The sequence below is a fragment of the Caretta caretta genome, chromosome 1, assembly GCF_965140235.1.
Source record: "Caretta caretta isolate rCarCar2 chromosome 1, rCarCar1.hap1, whole genome shotgun sequence".
In the NCBI taxonomy this organism is placed as follows: Eukaryota; Metazoa; Chordata; order Testudines; family Cheloniidae; genus Caretta; species Caretta caretta.
The window spans coordinates 177,789,394-177,805,901 of record NC_134206.1 but is presented as its reverse complement, the minus strand read 5'-3'; the positions used below and the strand labels follow the sequence as shown (position 1 = coordinate 177,805,901).

General features: G+C 41.9%; 1 protein-coding gene across 4 annotated transcripts in view; it reads right to left on the bottom strand.

Moving 5' to 3' along the window:
* The window catches only part of SAMSN1 (SAM domain, SH3 domain and nuclear localization signals 1), a 141,358-nt gene that overhangs the window by 66,909 nt on the left and 57,941 nt on the right, over positions 1 to 16,508 (bottom strand). For all 4 annotated transcript variants that reach the window (XM_075117635.1, XM_075117632.1, XM_075117648.1 and 1 more), the window contains 2 exons: positions 4,549 to 4,625; positions 1,244 to 1,312 (listed from right to left, as the gene is read on the bottom strand). In XM_075117635.1, the coding sequence (XP_074973736.1) occupies positions 1,244 to 1,312; positions 4,549 to 4,625 (146 nt within the window). The remainder of the gene's footprint in view (positions 1 to 1,243; positions 1,313 to 4,548; positions 4,626 to 16,508) is intronic.

Sequence of the window (16,508 nt, the reverse complement as noted above, 5' to 3'; positions counted from 1 at the left end):
GGGGAATGGCTTTTTCTCCCCACCAAAAATACCTCTGAGAAAGAGCCTTTATGCACACACGCATATTCATTAATCTCCAGTTTAACAAGTTTTAGTCATGCAGAAATACTATGTCATTTAGGTGAGCAATCACACACCACAAATAACAAGTAATGAATAGTCTAAGTAAACAACCCATCCATTAGCTGAATTTTACTTGCATACACAGTTTGAACACTAATGAATAACAAATTTAGAAACATTAAAAAGTCTATTCATGAAACATGTGTGAACAGAAAAGAGGGCTACATTTGGCACAATAAATTATTCCCAACAAATACAGTGGACAGCTCTACTCCCAGAGCTGTTGGGAGGATTAATTTGGTGATATAACAGCATTTTGAATTAAAAGTGAACAGCACTATCAGCCAGATCCTAACACCCTCACTCACTCTTAGTAACGCCTAATTTGGGGAGAAGCTATGTTGGTTTCAGTCAGATTACTTGTGAAGCATGGTACTTCTCAGCATGAATAAGCATGGCAGAATCTGGCCTGTGTGATTATTTTCTAAACTAGTTTGCAGGTCCCAAATAACTATGCAACTACATAGCAGTTATTAGCCTTGCAAAAATGCAAACTAAACATAACGAGACTGAATAAACCTATCTTCCTGTCTGTAGTATTATCATCATCTTACTATGAGAAATATTTTTATAATATTTCTTTGGAAGGTATTGGTAGTTTCCAATATCATTTCTAGATGGGCTATAAATACATGAATTCTATGCTGTGGTAAAACATTTGCTGCTGCATTTGTATGGTCGAACTGATTCGCAAAACATGTTGATTTTTTAAATCAAGAAAATTGGGTTAATTTAGTGCTCAGGAAAGTTACTATGGCAATGATGCTGGCAGTACTGAGAAACATTCTTTCACACATACCTGCTCATGAAACTCAACCCTGACCTTTCAGCAACCTTGCTATTTTAATCCTGAGCCTCAACCTACCATTTGGCCCAACTAAGCAGTGCTGATGGTGGGAGCAACAGATGTGTGCTTCCATGAGGAAAGAACACCTAACAGGAATTAGAAATTCTGGTTCCATAAAGGATATAATGACTGTCACTAATACTGTAGATCTGGAATGAGGGCTTTCAAAATTTTGGGATCAGAAATCCAGTGAAAGAAATCATAGTCAACCTATCCACTCTTGCAGAACACTCACATCTGAGGAAAAATACAAAAGTTCTCATCACAACTCACCATTTCACTGTTACTGGGCTCAGTCAGACCGTGAACTCGAGGTGGGATCCACTGTTCATAAGTCATCACCTTAACCATAAGGGAAAAAAACCCAATAGATAGTATATGAAAAAAACATGAATGTAACAGCAAGTGTTGTAAAACACAACGGTGAGAGCTATGCAAGCTCTCCAATCTGTACTGTGTGTGTATAAACACTGTATCCTGACACTTCAGCATTTTGGATCTGTCAGAAGGCAATTTGGCGTTGTGTTTATTTCATCGATTGTCTCAGAACTAAGAGTATTTTCCCTTTCTGCCGATCACATGTTGGGTGCATCATTGCATATATGAGCAAATCTGGGGTTAGCCCACTGACCTAGTGACGGAGCTGTACATTGCCAGCTGGAATGCTCGGGTCTTGATTCTCCACTCTCCAGACTGTTAGGGGTTGGGAATGCTATAGAGCACCAGACTATTCTCAACAATGACTCCTGCAGCTGATGTAGGAATGGGACGAATAGATTCCCAAAGAGTGTCTCAGTCAGGCCTCCTTAGCTGGAAGACTAGTGGGTGAGAATGAAGAACCTTGAGGGTGTGAGTTTGAATAGGGTTAAAAATGCAGAAGGAGTAGAAGGATTCTCAGAGGTCTATGAAGTAAGAAAAGAACAGACCACATGCTTTTATCATGTGTCCATAAACGATTCCTCTGGTCATAATGTTCCCATGATAGGAACATCATGGAGAAAACACTGATGCAGTCCCTGGTGGGCAAGCCTGACAGTTCTTATAGCTTATCAGTGAAAGTAATGAATGCTAGCCTTCTTTTCTTCATGAATATGAATGACATTTTGAAGGTTGAATGCAACCTAAGAATTTATGTGAGAAATGAGGCATGAAACATTTTTGAAAATGTATTAGCCCAAAGACTATTACTTCATATTTTATATCCTTCCCAATATGCTACAACCACTTTGAGCCACCAAGTGAGTGCTGCCAGAGAAGAACAAACAAGTATAAGGATATGAAAATAAGTGCTGAGAGTAAAGCTTCCATGAGATACTCTTTATAGTAAGCTATAATTATTGCAGGGCCATTCATGCTGCTCAGCCTCAAACTGTATTTCCCTTGCAAGCCACTTTTTTCAGGGCTTTACATGTAGTCCTGGAATAAAATCAGACATTAAGCTGTATGCTGAGGAGGGGTTTAAGTTTTAAAAGCATTCAGAGAAGTTCATTAGATTATTTTTAAAGTTGAGAGAGAAATAATAAAATGTTTGCTTATTCCATTCACCATTCCCACAATGTTGGGCTCTTCCAGTTCAGGTCCTGGACAGAAAGTGGAAGTGAAAAATTATGAGAACAACATTTCAGAGACCTAAAAAGGCAATTACATCAATTTTACCCTGAGCCTCACTCACTCTCACAGATGGCAGGGGTAATAAGCGTCCACTAAAAGTGTTCTTCTAAAAGAAATCCATAAAAAGGCCAATATTTTCAAAATCAGCCTCTGGAAAAAAAATCACATCTTGCAGGTCTCAAACTAGCATCAAAACTTAGAGGTGCTCAGCCCCTCCAGCTTCCTTTGAGAGATCAAAACAAAAATGGAGGCAGACCAATTAGAGGCTATTTTTAAAGTAGTTGGCCAGAGTTTTTTGTGGTGTTTCAAAGACCTCGAGGAGACTTCTGGGCTCAAAGCAAAAATAAACCTTTTCTCTTGTTCTGATGCCTGAGAAGGAGCCCCTAGGAATCCATCCAGGAAGAAACAAGAAAAGGAGTACTTGTGGCACCTTAGAGACTAACCAATTTATTTGAGCATAAGCTGTAGCTCACGAAAGCTTATGCTCAAATAAATTGGTTAGTCTCTAAGGTGCCACAAGTACTCCTTTTCTTTTTGCGAATACAGACTAACACGGCTGTTACGAAGAAACAAGAGACACCCCTGTGGCTGCTCCTCTGCGGTAGGGAAACAGCACCATAGATCCCACAAACTGATGGGAACAAGAGGAGAGGGAGAATTGTGGAGCACACCCCAAATCCTGGGGCACTGATGAGGGATAGCAGAGACCAGGGAAGCTTCCTAATACTTAGCAGCAAGAGAGGGAGGAAGAGAACAGGAAGCCAAGAGAGAAACTAAGGGGGAAAGGAGCCAATCCCCTCACCCTCCATACCTGCTTTTTGTGGGAGCTGCTGGAATAAAGACCCACTCCCTCTGCCAACAATATTGCCACAGAAGGGGCTCTGAAGCCAGGACCAAAGCAGTTTTCCAGTCACCCATCTCCCTCTCCTTCCCACGGACACCTTGACTTCTACTCACTGTAATGTGTCATCTCTGATCTACCATGGGAGCTGAGCAGAGCACGTGCTCTGTGATATCTGACCTGCTCTTTGTACCTTCCCCGCTGCCCTCAGGGTGGGAGATTGCAACTAGGATGCTCGTTCCTTTTAAGAGTAGCATTCCAGAACCAACAGGACTGTTCCTTGTAGGGTTTACTCACAGTGGAGAAAGCTCACGTAGGAGCCTTCCAGTGTTTATTGTTGGCATTCAGATGCAATACAGTGATGAAAAAAGAAATCTACTGAAATCACAGGTTTGTAAGTTCTTGCTTATGTTACATGCTTTGGAATATTTTGGGCCAGATCCTCAAGCTTGTGCAAGCTGGCGTAATTCCATTGAAGTCAAGGGAGCTAAGCCAATGTACATCTAATGAGGATCTGGCCCTTTAAGTGAAAACAGTGGAAGGGAAATTCTTGGTTGGAAGTGAAATAAAAGTGGGGGAAAAAACGTTCTTGTGACTCCTGAGCCAACACTAGCTACACTTATTCCTCCTGTGCTACTCTGCTTCTCACCTTGCACCAGCTGATGACAGGTCATTAACTACTTTTATGTTATTATTATGCAGGCCCAAGGGTCAGACTTCCTTAATTGCTCATACTAGTGGGCTAATTAATGTAGTCTTATGAAGAGGAGTGTCAGGAGAGACAGTACAATGTTTATATAAATTCAGAAAGCATTAGGACTCATACACCAATGTGGAGAGTACCAGATTGTTCTAAGCACTTAGCATAGGTCTTGTCAGATAAAATTCCAATGTACTAATTTAACAGATACCTAGTCACTTTGAAAAACAAGTCTGTAAAGCATTAAAATGCATATGGTTTGCATAATGAAAGTGGTATGTAACACAAATCATCATCTGATTCTTCCTTGAAATTCTACTTCCCAAATACAGATGCACATCAATTATAAAATCAAATAGATATAGGAAATATGCTACTTCTGTGGACAGAGTATTAGATGCTGAATGGATAACATATTTCTTTTACCTGACATGTGGTTTCTTCTATCTTTTTTCCTTGCAGTAAGTGTATCCTACCAGCAATAGGAAAATCTTCATTGTGCTCTGGAAAAAGATAAGGCATTTACCTACATAATTTTGAGGAAGTCCATAGTGTTACTTGTTTCCAGGCAATATAAGGTCTGAAACTCGCTAAATGTATTTAGCTATTTTTTGACCCTCCAAAGTTAATTTCACATCACTTAAATGCACACTTTATTGCATTATAAAGATGATTTGAAGACTAAAGAGGAAACTGGCAAAATAGCTTACATAAATAAAATCCATTAATGTTTGTTGTTTCGTGTGTACTTAACTCCTCAGTTTACTAATTCAGAAACCCTACCAAGCAGCATCAGTCACTATTTTGCAGCTTCAGAGTATGAAATATTTATACTGAAATTATTGACCTCAGTAAAAACGATTTTTGCAATTCAGGATCTATTTTTGCTTCGGACTGAAAGAAGTATTTTCAAAAGGCTGAACTTTCTACTTCGTTCTTTTCAGGGAGCCATGACATTTACATGGGAAGGCTATCAGCTTTGAGTTTAGTGATAGCCAATAGGTGAGCAGGTGATTTGTTTGAACAACTATGGCTTGAGCCTACTCTCATTGAAGTCAATGGAAAAGTTCCCACTGACTTTAATGGTTCAGGAGCAGGGTCCTAGATGGTTGACTCCATTTTCACCGACTGTGGGATTAGGCTTTAAAAAAAACCTTTATCATGGGGAAGAAAGACCCCAAAGTTTGTAAATGCTGGTGAGAATGTTTTGCAGATTTTTTGGTCTTTTCTCATGATAAGCTCTGTTCATTGTGGGCCAGAATTTGGCACATTTATTCCTGCTGAGTAGCATCTTACACAACAAGTACTCATTGACTGCAATGGGAGAATTCAGAGTAAGGGTGTCAGAATCTGGCCATGTCGGTTTAGAATCTAATTGTATTTTTCTGTGAGCCAAATAAGAGCTAGATCCTGCAAACCCTCAAGTTTGTGACTGAGTTGAATGGGACCATTTCTGTGTATCAAGATACTCACATGTGCAAGTGAGGGCAAGATCAGAGCCTAAGAAAATAATGTGTGCGCTCACATGAGAGAAGATTTTTTGTAAACTGAGAAGACCTTAGGGACTGCACTTCTGACAATCAAGCCACTTACTCAAGCATATAAATGTGGATTTTGTGAGCCTCGCTTTAGGGATACATTTTGTAAATCACAGCCCATGATATTTTGTTTTACACTTAAGTACAGTTAAGTATTTTTCCGCATGTATCATTGCCTATGTAACTGATTTCCCCCCCTAAACAAAAGGTTTAACGGAACACATTATGTTTTGTCATACTTATTTTAACTTACCTACAAATAAAAAGCATCTAGCCCAAGATCTAGGTGCTTTGGATAAACAATAAAAAGTTCCATGCAAACCAATTACAAATCCAGCAGCATGTCCGCGCCCATGAAGCCGAGATTAACCAACCCAAAGATCAGATCTTAAAAATAACCAGTACTTCTTGTAGATACTCAACCTCCATGTCCTCTAAGGCCCTGGGAAAATAGACAGGTAGGACATTAACTATTTCACTGATTACTAGCTTGCCATGATGTAAGCCAAAGGAAAGAGTAAGCTCCAAGGTAAAAGAGTTCACACAGAGAAACCCTGCCAGCAACTCCTCTATGGAAACTGAGATGGCTCAAGCTAAACGTGTGTTGGTTGCATATAGTGGATGACTTCTTGCTAGTGCTCTGCAAAAGTGGCTGCTTTGTTAGCAATGAGTGATGCAGCAGGCAGGCAGAGTTGTTGTGCTTCAGAGTTCTGTGTTTGTCCAGTAGAAGCTTGACCGCTAGCTTGCAGTCCTGAGCTCCAGGTGTCCCACCAAACTACAGCCTTCCTGAAACCTGATCCACTTTCTTCAAACAAACGCACTCAGATTGCCCTGGCAAATGTGTTTGGTTTTTCCCCCCCCCTTAGAGATCTGGTGCACAATTTTTCAGCATTCCCTCTTAGGCCATGACATTTTAAAAGTTCACTTTTAGATTAAGCTTCAGGGTAACAGTTACCTTCTCTGTATGGTTATATAAGCTCACACATATATAGTCAATAGCATAACTTGCTTTTCTCCCAATAATTTGTTCATCACTGGAAGGAGAGATCCCAAAGCTCATACAAGCTGGTAGAATGTTTTTCTGTAATCTTTTATAATAAACTCCATCTAAATGTTTGCAGGATCCAGGATGTAAATGGCTCATATGATGTAGCAATGTCTGCTGGGAACTCTTTGAAGTTAACAAAGAAAAATGGTAGTGCCAATTCAAGTGCCAATACTTTTGCCAGCTCTGATTAAAGTGTAGTTCTACTCTGAAGTGACTTGGTAAAAATGGCATTCTCGGGTTCCATACTTGTAGGGTGACCAGATATCCCGATTTTATAGGGACAGTTCCAATATTCAATACTTTTTCTTATATAGGCACCTATTACCCACTTTCTGTCCTGATTTTTCACACTTTCTGTCTGGTCACCCTACACACTTGTGTCCCAATCATTTCCACATCAGATTTTCCCTCATTTAGAATATTTTTTTTTCTTAACTGGCAGTCCTCCGAAGGTCGGCTAAGATCTGAAAATCAGGCGGGGTTCTCTGTGGCTCAGGTACCACTCCCATTAATCAAGATTCCTCAGGCCAAGTGACTTTGATGTGGCTGCACAGACATAAAGACAACAGGTGGCTCTGCAACTGGAACTAGGTAAATCAGTTTGTGGCTACACAAACCGGAAAAAAAATCCAGCTGCACTTCAAAAGATGTGTGTTCTGTGGAGCCCTCAGTGATAAATAAGGGAAAATCTTACTTTGTTATTACTACTGTCATTATTCTGAGTAAGCAGAAAGGTTAAATACACAGAGGATGGAGATCTGCCAAATGAGAAGATGCTATTTTTACATAGTTACTTTGGGAAGCTGAATCACACATTAAACAAAGGACTATTGGGTGCATACAATGGAAAAAAAAATATAACATCACTTGACATCAACAACAACAAAAAGAGCCATCAGTAGTAACAAGTGTTAGATAATCCCCAGCCAGTACCCCATTTCACCGTTGTAAAATCTATAATCAAAGCGTCGCCAGATCTGACCTGTACACACAGATTGACCTGCTCAGTCCACTGAATACATCAAATGCACACTTGTTTTGGCAAGAAACAAACATACACATGCCTCATAGCAATTTGTGTAAATGCTAGCCACAATGTACCTACTGCTCTGGTTTGGTAGTATGTTAGACTCACTTTGTCTTGGAGTAAATGACTGCACAAAACGCAGGGCAAAGGAGGATCAGAACCATTAGCTCTGAGAGGTGGGAACTTCTTCCATTTTCTCAGTGTTTTTTTCTCTGATGCTAGTAATGACATTTTGAATGGCAACATTATTAACTGTTACAATGATGATCATTTTAGGAGAAGCAGCCAGTGAGCCTAGCATGTGAACAGCCTAGTTGAGAATACCCCTGCTACCTGATCTCTGATATTCATGTACGTGTTGCATCAATAGTCCGATGAATTCATTTTTATGGAGACTAAACAAAGAGCCATGTGAAAGGCCTGATTCAGAGCACTCTGAAGTCAAGTTCTTGAATGTGGATCACAAAACGGGTGGAGGACTCTGTGCTGTCCACTATGCATGACTTGTTACATCTAGCACAAGTTCATATTCTGCAGTTGACTTGCAGACCTTGAACAATCATCTCTGTTAGGATGAAAGTTTGATCAATAGCGATGCACTGTAAATCTTCTTGTAATGATTTTCACCACCGTGTGAAGGGGACTTCCCTTGAAATAATTGTACTGCAGAGACAGAAAGGGATATTTTTGTTTATTTGGCAGCCTTACTTCCTGATCCCTCTCGGCTCCAGCCCTTCCATTGTAACAACTGTCAACTTCAAAAATGTGCACTATTCCTTTTGCATGCTTTGGGAATTTAACAAGGGTACAAAAAAAAAATCTATAGTACATCAGACAGTGGAGAAGATCAGAAAAACTCTACCCTTCAATTCAACACTACATTTCTAACCACCTTATTCTTCCCAGATGGCCATCACCTTCTGAATATTACAAAAATATTGAAACTCTTTTGGTTTGTTTAAAAACCAGTTCTGGCAGAAGCAAAATGACTTACTGGTAATTATTTCCTCCACAAATATTTTTCTTATTGTTTTCCCCACTGTATCAGCCACTGTTCTCCTCCCATACCACAGATTAGTAGGTCAGCTAGCCCAACCATCAACAGGCTCTTTTACCCTTCCTCTGCTCATCACAAAAGCATAGTTTGCTTGTCACATTCCTTGCCAAGCTCCTCCTTTAAAGGCTATCCTTTAGTATTCCTATAAAACCTGTTTCCCCGTTGTGACATTCTATATTCATTGGGGAAGCATACTGTAACCCCCATATTCCTCATTTTCGTATGTTCATGATCTTACATGTAAAGCATGCCTTGTAAGGTATATGGGGAAATGTTATGATCTGCTGAAAGTCATTTATCTATTCACATATGGGTATCATTAATGCATATGAAGTTATGAGAATTGTGTTGTATGGTGGTCACTAAAACATGCTGTAAGTTGGGGAATCAGCCATATATTAGCTTCCCAGAGGCAAGAGCAAGGAAAGTAACCAGCATCCGGGTGGGGTGTCAAACAACCCATCAATAGCCGTTGTCCAGCAAGGGAGCTACAATGCAATGACTCACCTGCACGAGGCCACACCAGGGGAATTGCTCAGCCTTGCTTGGAGAGACTCAGCAATGCACCCCAGACATGCCTGGACTTGTGCTCCCCAAGCACATGGACTGAGGGTATAAAACAGACAGAGTGGACACATACTGGGCAAGAAGAAGAAGACAAGACTCCAACAGAGGAGATTGGCCCAGGTTTAAGGAAAAAAACTGTATATTAAGGACTACAATATCCAGTGTGGTGAGAAAAACTGCTTAATCTAGATGTTGCCCAGTCTAATAGGGTTGAGAGTTTAGACTGCATGCTTATATTTTATTTTATTTTGGTAACCACTCTGACCTTTTGCCTATCACTTAATATCTATCTTTGTAGTTAATAAATTTGTTTGTTTATTCTACCTGAAGCAGTGTGTTTGGTTTAAAGCATGTCAGAGACTCCCCTTGGGATAACAAGCCTAGTACATATCAATTTCTTTGTTAAAATGATGAACACATATAAGCTTACAGTGTCCAGCGGGCATAACTGGACACTGCAAGACAGAGGTTCCTAGGGTTGTGTCTGGGACTGGAGATATTGGCTAGTGTCATTTGGTTGCACAATCCAAGGAGCAGCTTACATGCCAGAGGCTGTGCATGAACAGCCCAGGAGTGAGGGTTCTCATAACAGAGCAGGGTAAGACTGGCTTCCAGAGTCAAGGATTGGAGTGACCTAGCAGATCACTGGTCCAGATAACACCAGAGGGGAACATCAAACGCATTTTGTAGAAAGGAGAAACAAAAACTGCATAAGCATTGAGCAACAATATCATAAGAATGGCCATACTGGATCAGATCAGTGGTTCATCTATCTCAGTAGCTTGTTTTCCAACAGTGGCCAAAGCCAGATACTTCAGAGGGAATGAACAGAACAGTGCAATTATTGAGTGATCCATTTCCTTTGTCCGGTCCCATCTGGCTGTTAGAGGTTTAGGGACAGAGGATGAGGTTGCCTCCTTGACCACCTTGGCTAATAGCCATTGGTGGACCTATCCTCCACAAATTTATCTAATCGAATCTTTATCTAATTCTTTTATGAATGCAGTTATACTTCTGCCATTGTGTGACAAAGTACTTCCTTTTGTTTGTTTTAAACCTTCTGCCTATTAATATCCTCGGCTGACCTCTGGTTCTAGTGTTATGTGAAGGGATAAATACAGGGGTGAAAGTAAGTCGAGTGACTTACCGGTACTCTGGGGCCAGCTCTGGCCCCCAGAAGGGGCGGGGCCTAGGGTGGAAGGGGTGGAGTTGAGGGGGTCAGAGCCAGCCACAGCCCACCCTGTAAGGTAAGTGCCCCCCCCCAGGGTAGCAGCAGCAGCCCGGGGCTCTGGGGGCTATTTAAAGGGCCTGGGGCTCCAGCCACTGCTGGGGGCCCCAGGCCCTTTAAATTGCCCCCTGGGGAAGCTGGGCTGCCGCAGTAGGGTGCACCAGCTCTTGCCAGTACGCCGTACTGGGGCGTACCGGCTTACTTTCACCTCTGGATAAATAACACTTCCTTGTTCACTTTCTCCACACCATTCACGATTATATAGACATCTCTCATATCACCCATGTCCCTAGTCGTCTCTTTTCCAAGCTGAACAATCCCAGTCTTTTCTCTCTCTCCTCATATGGAAGCTTTTCCATACCCCTAATAATTTTGGTTGCATTTCTCTATACTTTTTTCCATTTCTAAGATATCTTTTTTGAGTTGAGGTGACCAGAACTGCATGCAGTATTCAAGGTGTGGGTGTACCATGGATTTATATAGTGGCATTATGATATTTTCCATCTGAGTATCTATCCCTTTCCTAAAGGTTCCTAATATTGTTAGCTTTTTGACTAGTGCTGTACATTGAGCAGATGATTTCAGAGAACTATCCAATGACTCTGAGATCTCTTTTTTGAGTGGTAACAACTAACTTAGAACCCATGGTTTTTTATATATAGTTGAGATCTTGTTTTCATATGTGCATTACTTTGCATTTATAACACTGACTTTCATCTGCCATTTTGTTGCCTCGTCACCCAGTTTTGTGAGATCCCTTTGTATCCCTTCACAGTCAGCTTTGAACGTAACTATCTTAAGGAATTTTGTATCATTTGCAAACTTTGCCACCTCACTGTTTACCCCCTTTTCCAGATCATTTATGAATATGTTGATCAGCACTTGTCCCAGTACAGATTCTGGGGAACCCTGCTATTTCTCTCCAATGTGAAAACTGGCCATTTGTCCCTACCTTTTGCTTCCTATCTTCTAACCCAGTGGGTCCCAAACTTTTTCAGCCGCTTGTGCAGGGAAAGCCCCTGCCGGGCCGGGCCAGTTTGTTTACCTGCCGCGTCTGCAAGTTCGGCCGATTGCGGCTCCCACTGGCCGCAGTTAGCTGCTCCAGGCCAGTGGGGGCTACTGGAAGCAGTGGCCAGTACATCTCTCGGCCCATGCCACTGGGAGCCGCAATCGGCCGAACCCGCGCATGCAGCAGGTAAACAAACTGGCCTGGCCCGGCCCAGCAAGGGCTTTCCCTGCACAAGCAGCAGAACAAGTTTGGGAACCACTGTTCTAACCAGTTATTGATCTCTGAGATGACTTATCATCTTATCATCATTATCCCCTTATCCCAGGACCGCTTATTTTGCTTAAAAGCCTTTGGTGAGGGACCTTGTCAAAGGTTTTCTGCAAGTTCAAGTACACTATATCCACTGGATCACCCTTGTCCACATGTTTGCTGACACCCTTGAGAATTCTAACAGATTGGTGAGGCGCAATTTCCCTTTACAAAAGCCATGTTAAATCTTTCCCAACAAATTGTGTTCATCTCTGTGTGTGATAATTCTGATCTTTACTATAGCTTCAACCAATTTGCTTGGTACTGAAGTCAGGCTTACTGGCCTGTAATTGGCAGGATCACCTCTGAAGCCTTTTTTAAAAATTAGCCTTACATTAGCTATCCTTCAGTCATCTAATAAACAGGCTGATTTAAAGGATAATTACATACCACAGATAGTAGTTCTGCAATTTCATATTTGAGTTCCTTCAGAACTCTGGGGTAAATGCCATCTGGTCCTGGTGACTTATTGTTTAATTTATCAATTTGTTCCAAAACCTCCTCTACTGACACCTCAATCTGAGACAGTGCCTCAGATTTGTCACCTAAAAAGAATGGATCAGGTGTCGGAATCTCCCATCCTCTGCAGTGAAGACTGATACAAAGAATTCATTTAGCTGCTCCACAGTGGCCTTGTCTTTCTTGGGTGCTCCTGTATCACCTCAATCATCCAATGGCTCCACTGATTATTTGGGAGGCTTCCCATTTCTGGTGTATTTAAAAAATGTGTTGCTGTTAGTTTGTGTGTCTTTTGCTAGTTGTTCTTCAAAGTCTTTTTTGGCCTGCCAAATTAAACTTTTGCACTTGACTTGCTAGAGTTTATGCTCCTTTCTATTTTCTCCAGGAGGACTTGGTTTACAATTTTTAAAGGATGTCTTTTTTGTTTCTAACTGCCTCTTTTACTCTGTTTTTTAACCAGGGTGGAATTTTTTTCCTCTTACTATTTTTTTTAATTTGGGGTTTACATTTAAATTGAGTCTCTATTATGGTGCTTTTAAAAAGTTTCCATGCAGCTTGCAAGTGTTTCACCCAGAAAGTGGTCAGGAAGTGTGGTCCAAAGTCCACTGAAGGCAACAAAAAGACTCCCATTGATTTCTCTAGATCAGGCCTATACAGCTCTATTTTCCAGGTACTTAAGAGTTTAGCTTAAATCAATGAAACCAAGGAAATTCAGAGCTAAAACTAGCACGCTGCCGTTGTGACGGAGTCCCTGGGCGATGCTCTGGAACTGCTCCCCATGAAGCAAGGCAGGACTCTGGGGAAGTCTCCTTTCTGTGAGCAGCCTGTCTGCAGGACACACAGCTCACACAGCTCCACCTTCCTGGGTCTGACCTCAGAGCATTCAGCATCCTCTGCCCCGCCGTGCGCTTCCCACAGCGAGTCTGCTCAGGCGGGGCTCCTGGGGAAGCCAGAGGGTCCTGCCCCCCAACTTCGCAGTCAGACGTGACTCTCAGCCAGCCAGTAAAACAGAGGTTTATTAGACGACAGGAACATGGTCTAAAACAGAGCTTGTAGGTGCAGAGAACCGGACCCCTCAGGTGGGTCCATTTTGGGGGGCAGTGAGCCAGACAACCCCGTCTGCCCTTCACTCCATGTCTCCAGCTAGCCCCAAACTGAAAATCCCTCCAGCCCCTCCTCCTCTGGGCTTTGTTCCTTTCCCGGGCCAGGAGCTCACCTGATTCCTTTGTTCTCCAAACCTTTAGCTCTCACCTTGCAGGGGGAAGGGCCAGGCCATCAGTTGCCAGGAAACAGGGTGTCGGCCATCCTCTGTGTCCAGACACCTGCACACACCTGCCCTCTAGGGCTCTGCAATGATCATACACCCTTACCCCACCCCCTAAAAACTGCATAGGGGAAACTGAGGCACCCCCACACTATTCAGAGGAAACATTAAGAACAGTCCCACTTCGTCACACAGGCCTATACAGCTCTATTTTCCAGGTACTTAAGAGTTTAGCTTAAATCAATGAAACCAAGGAAATTCAGAGCTAAAACTAGCACGCTGTCCTCACCTTACCATGTTGTGTCTAGGTAAGAGGATTTTAGAACAGAGGATGATCTTCATACCATATGTGCTGCCATCCCTTGGACAACAGAATCTGATACAACATCAGTCTTTCCTCTTCTAAATGTCTTTGCTTTGTTTGGTGTACTCTGAGTGTAGAACTCACCAATTTAGAAATAATCCTTACCTTTATTACTAATAGCTTAGGCTCTGATCCTCCAAAAATTATGCATATGCTTAAGTAGGCCTGTGTTATGCAGTCCAACCAATCTCTCCAACAAGCTGGCAAATTATGGAGAATGTCTCCTCATAACTAGATCTGGACAATTGATTTTTTGGTTCGGTGGCCAAACAAGAAAAAAAAAGTTTCAAGTGAAACAAAATCTTTCAGTTTGGAGTATTTTTTTTTACCAGCCCCACAATCCCCTCTTTTGTGTCAAATCCAGATGAATTTCAAAACAAAAAGGTGAAAAGTTTTGTTTTAAACATGTTGAAATGAAATATTTTGACTTTTTCAGAATATCCCTTCCCTCCCCCCACCCATTTTAATTTTGCGAAAATTGTTCACGGAATTGGAGAACATTTTAGGTTGATCCAAAACGACATTCTTCTGTGACTAATCTATGTCCTGAAATTTTTTTGCCCAGCTCTACTCATAACCATGGTCTCTATCTAGCAAGACATCTATTTTCAAAGGGTGCACAACGGGGCAGCCCCACAGCACAGAATACAAGGTTTTGACAATTCTTTCCCAACTTTTTTAGGTTTGTTCCCCAACCAAGAATTTACACTTAGTCAAATTTTCTGAAACAAAGAAAGAAAAGAAATAAGCTAAATACATGAAACAGCCACACTTTCTATTAAGGTTTTATTTATATAGGGCTTTTAAAGAGTTAATAAAACATCAGCTGTCATAATTTACAGACATGAACAGTGTGTGTTACAGACTGCTATAAGCACATCAGTAGATCTACCTTCCAGTAGAAGGTATCATAGACATTACATAGTTGGGGTCGGCAACCTGCGGCTCGAGAGCTGATTTTTAGTGTCACTCTGCTGCCAGCCTGGGTCCTGGCCACCAGACCCGCTCAGCCTGCTGCCGGCCCGGGGTTCCGTCCATCCAGGTCGGCAGCGGGATGAGCGCCGGGGCCAGGACACCAGACCGTCAGCGCGGGTGGCAGACGGAACCCCAGACCGGCAGCCTGCTGAGCTGCTCAGCCCGCTGCTGGTCTGGGGTTCCATCCAGCAGCCCCTGCCAGACCGGGTCCTGGCCGCTGGCCCTGCTCAGCCCTCTGCCAGTCTGGGGTTCCGTTGGGGGGCCCTGTAAATGTAAAATTTATTACTGGCATGCAAAACCTTAAATTAATGAAGACTTGGCACACCACTTCTCAAAGGTTGCCGACCCCTGTAAATAAACCATGGTGATCAGCGATCTTTTGGAGTATGACAACTGACTAACTATTTATTAAAACTTCTATTAACCATGTACTAAGAAACTATTTATAAATGGAACCATAATAGAAAGCGTGAGCCATGAAGGAACAGATGTGTACGTTAGCATTTCTCTGTTCTGATGCTGGTAATATGGTAAAATTATTAACTGTATATGTCTTGCTCCATGTACTATTTTTGGTTTACTTTTTCTTTACTTTTTTAAAAAAATAAAGAGTATAAAAAATAAATTCAAAAATCCCATCAGAATTTTCTCTCTTAGAGAACTCCACCAGGCTTCATTGCTTCCTACACAGTGGCTTGTATCATATGCTCCCTGATTTCTTCCTAAGCTTCTTTGGACGAGCCCTACAGCTTGCCCACTACTGATTTTACTACTTACCATGCAAAATGCCCTCAAAAGCACTGGGATTTTGTACAGACTAAATGTAGGTTTTTGTTTTGTTTTAAATTGGGCTTTATAGCTCTGGTCCTACAAGCATGTGCTTATCTTTACACATGTGAGTAAAAGTCAATGTGTTACTCACATGCTTAAAGTTAAGCAGGTGCCTAAGTGTTCGTAGGATCTGGGCCTTAAATCGACATACAGGGGTATTTCATACTGGAAAATGAAAGTACCCTTTAGATGGACCAGTACAAAAGCCTCTAAAAACTACCCTAAATAGTTTGGTTGCTTTATGCTATAATATTTAATCATGTTTGTAAAGGGCTGTTCTCATGCCCAGTGCACCATTTCACGGTACATTTTCCAACCTATATTAAACCTGCAGCGGGGATTTCAAACACAGCAACACAAGTTTACCTATTAAATTTTAAATTGGATTTGTTTTTTTTCACACGCCCTTTCCCCCATGTCTACTTCGTTTGATAAGGAGGTAGGGATTGTGAGTGCTTCTCTGATGGCATATAGGGTAGAAGTCCTTAGAGCAGAACCAGCTGTCAGACAGACAGAATTAGAGCTTTTAAGTGACAAGTTCTTCTACTCTAGCTCCTCCACCAAGGAGCTAGATAAGTGGGGATCAAGAAGCTAGCAGGGCATACCAGGTTTGGCTGAGTGAGAAACAACAGGATATTCTGTGGAACAAAAGCACAGAGAGCACGGACATAGAGCAGAGTGGAGCTGCAGGAGTCTGCTTGCTAAGTACT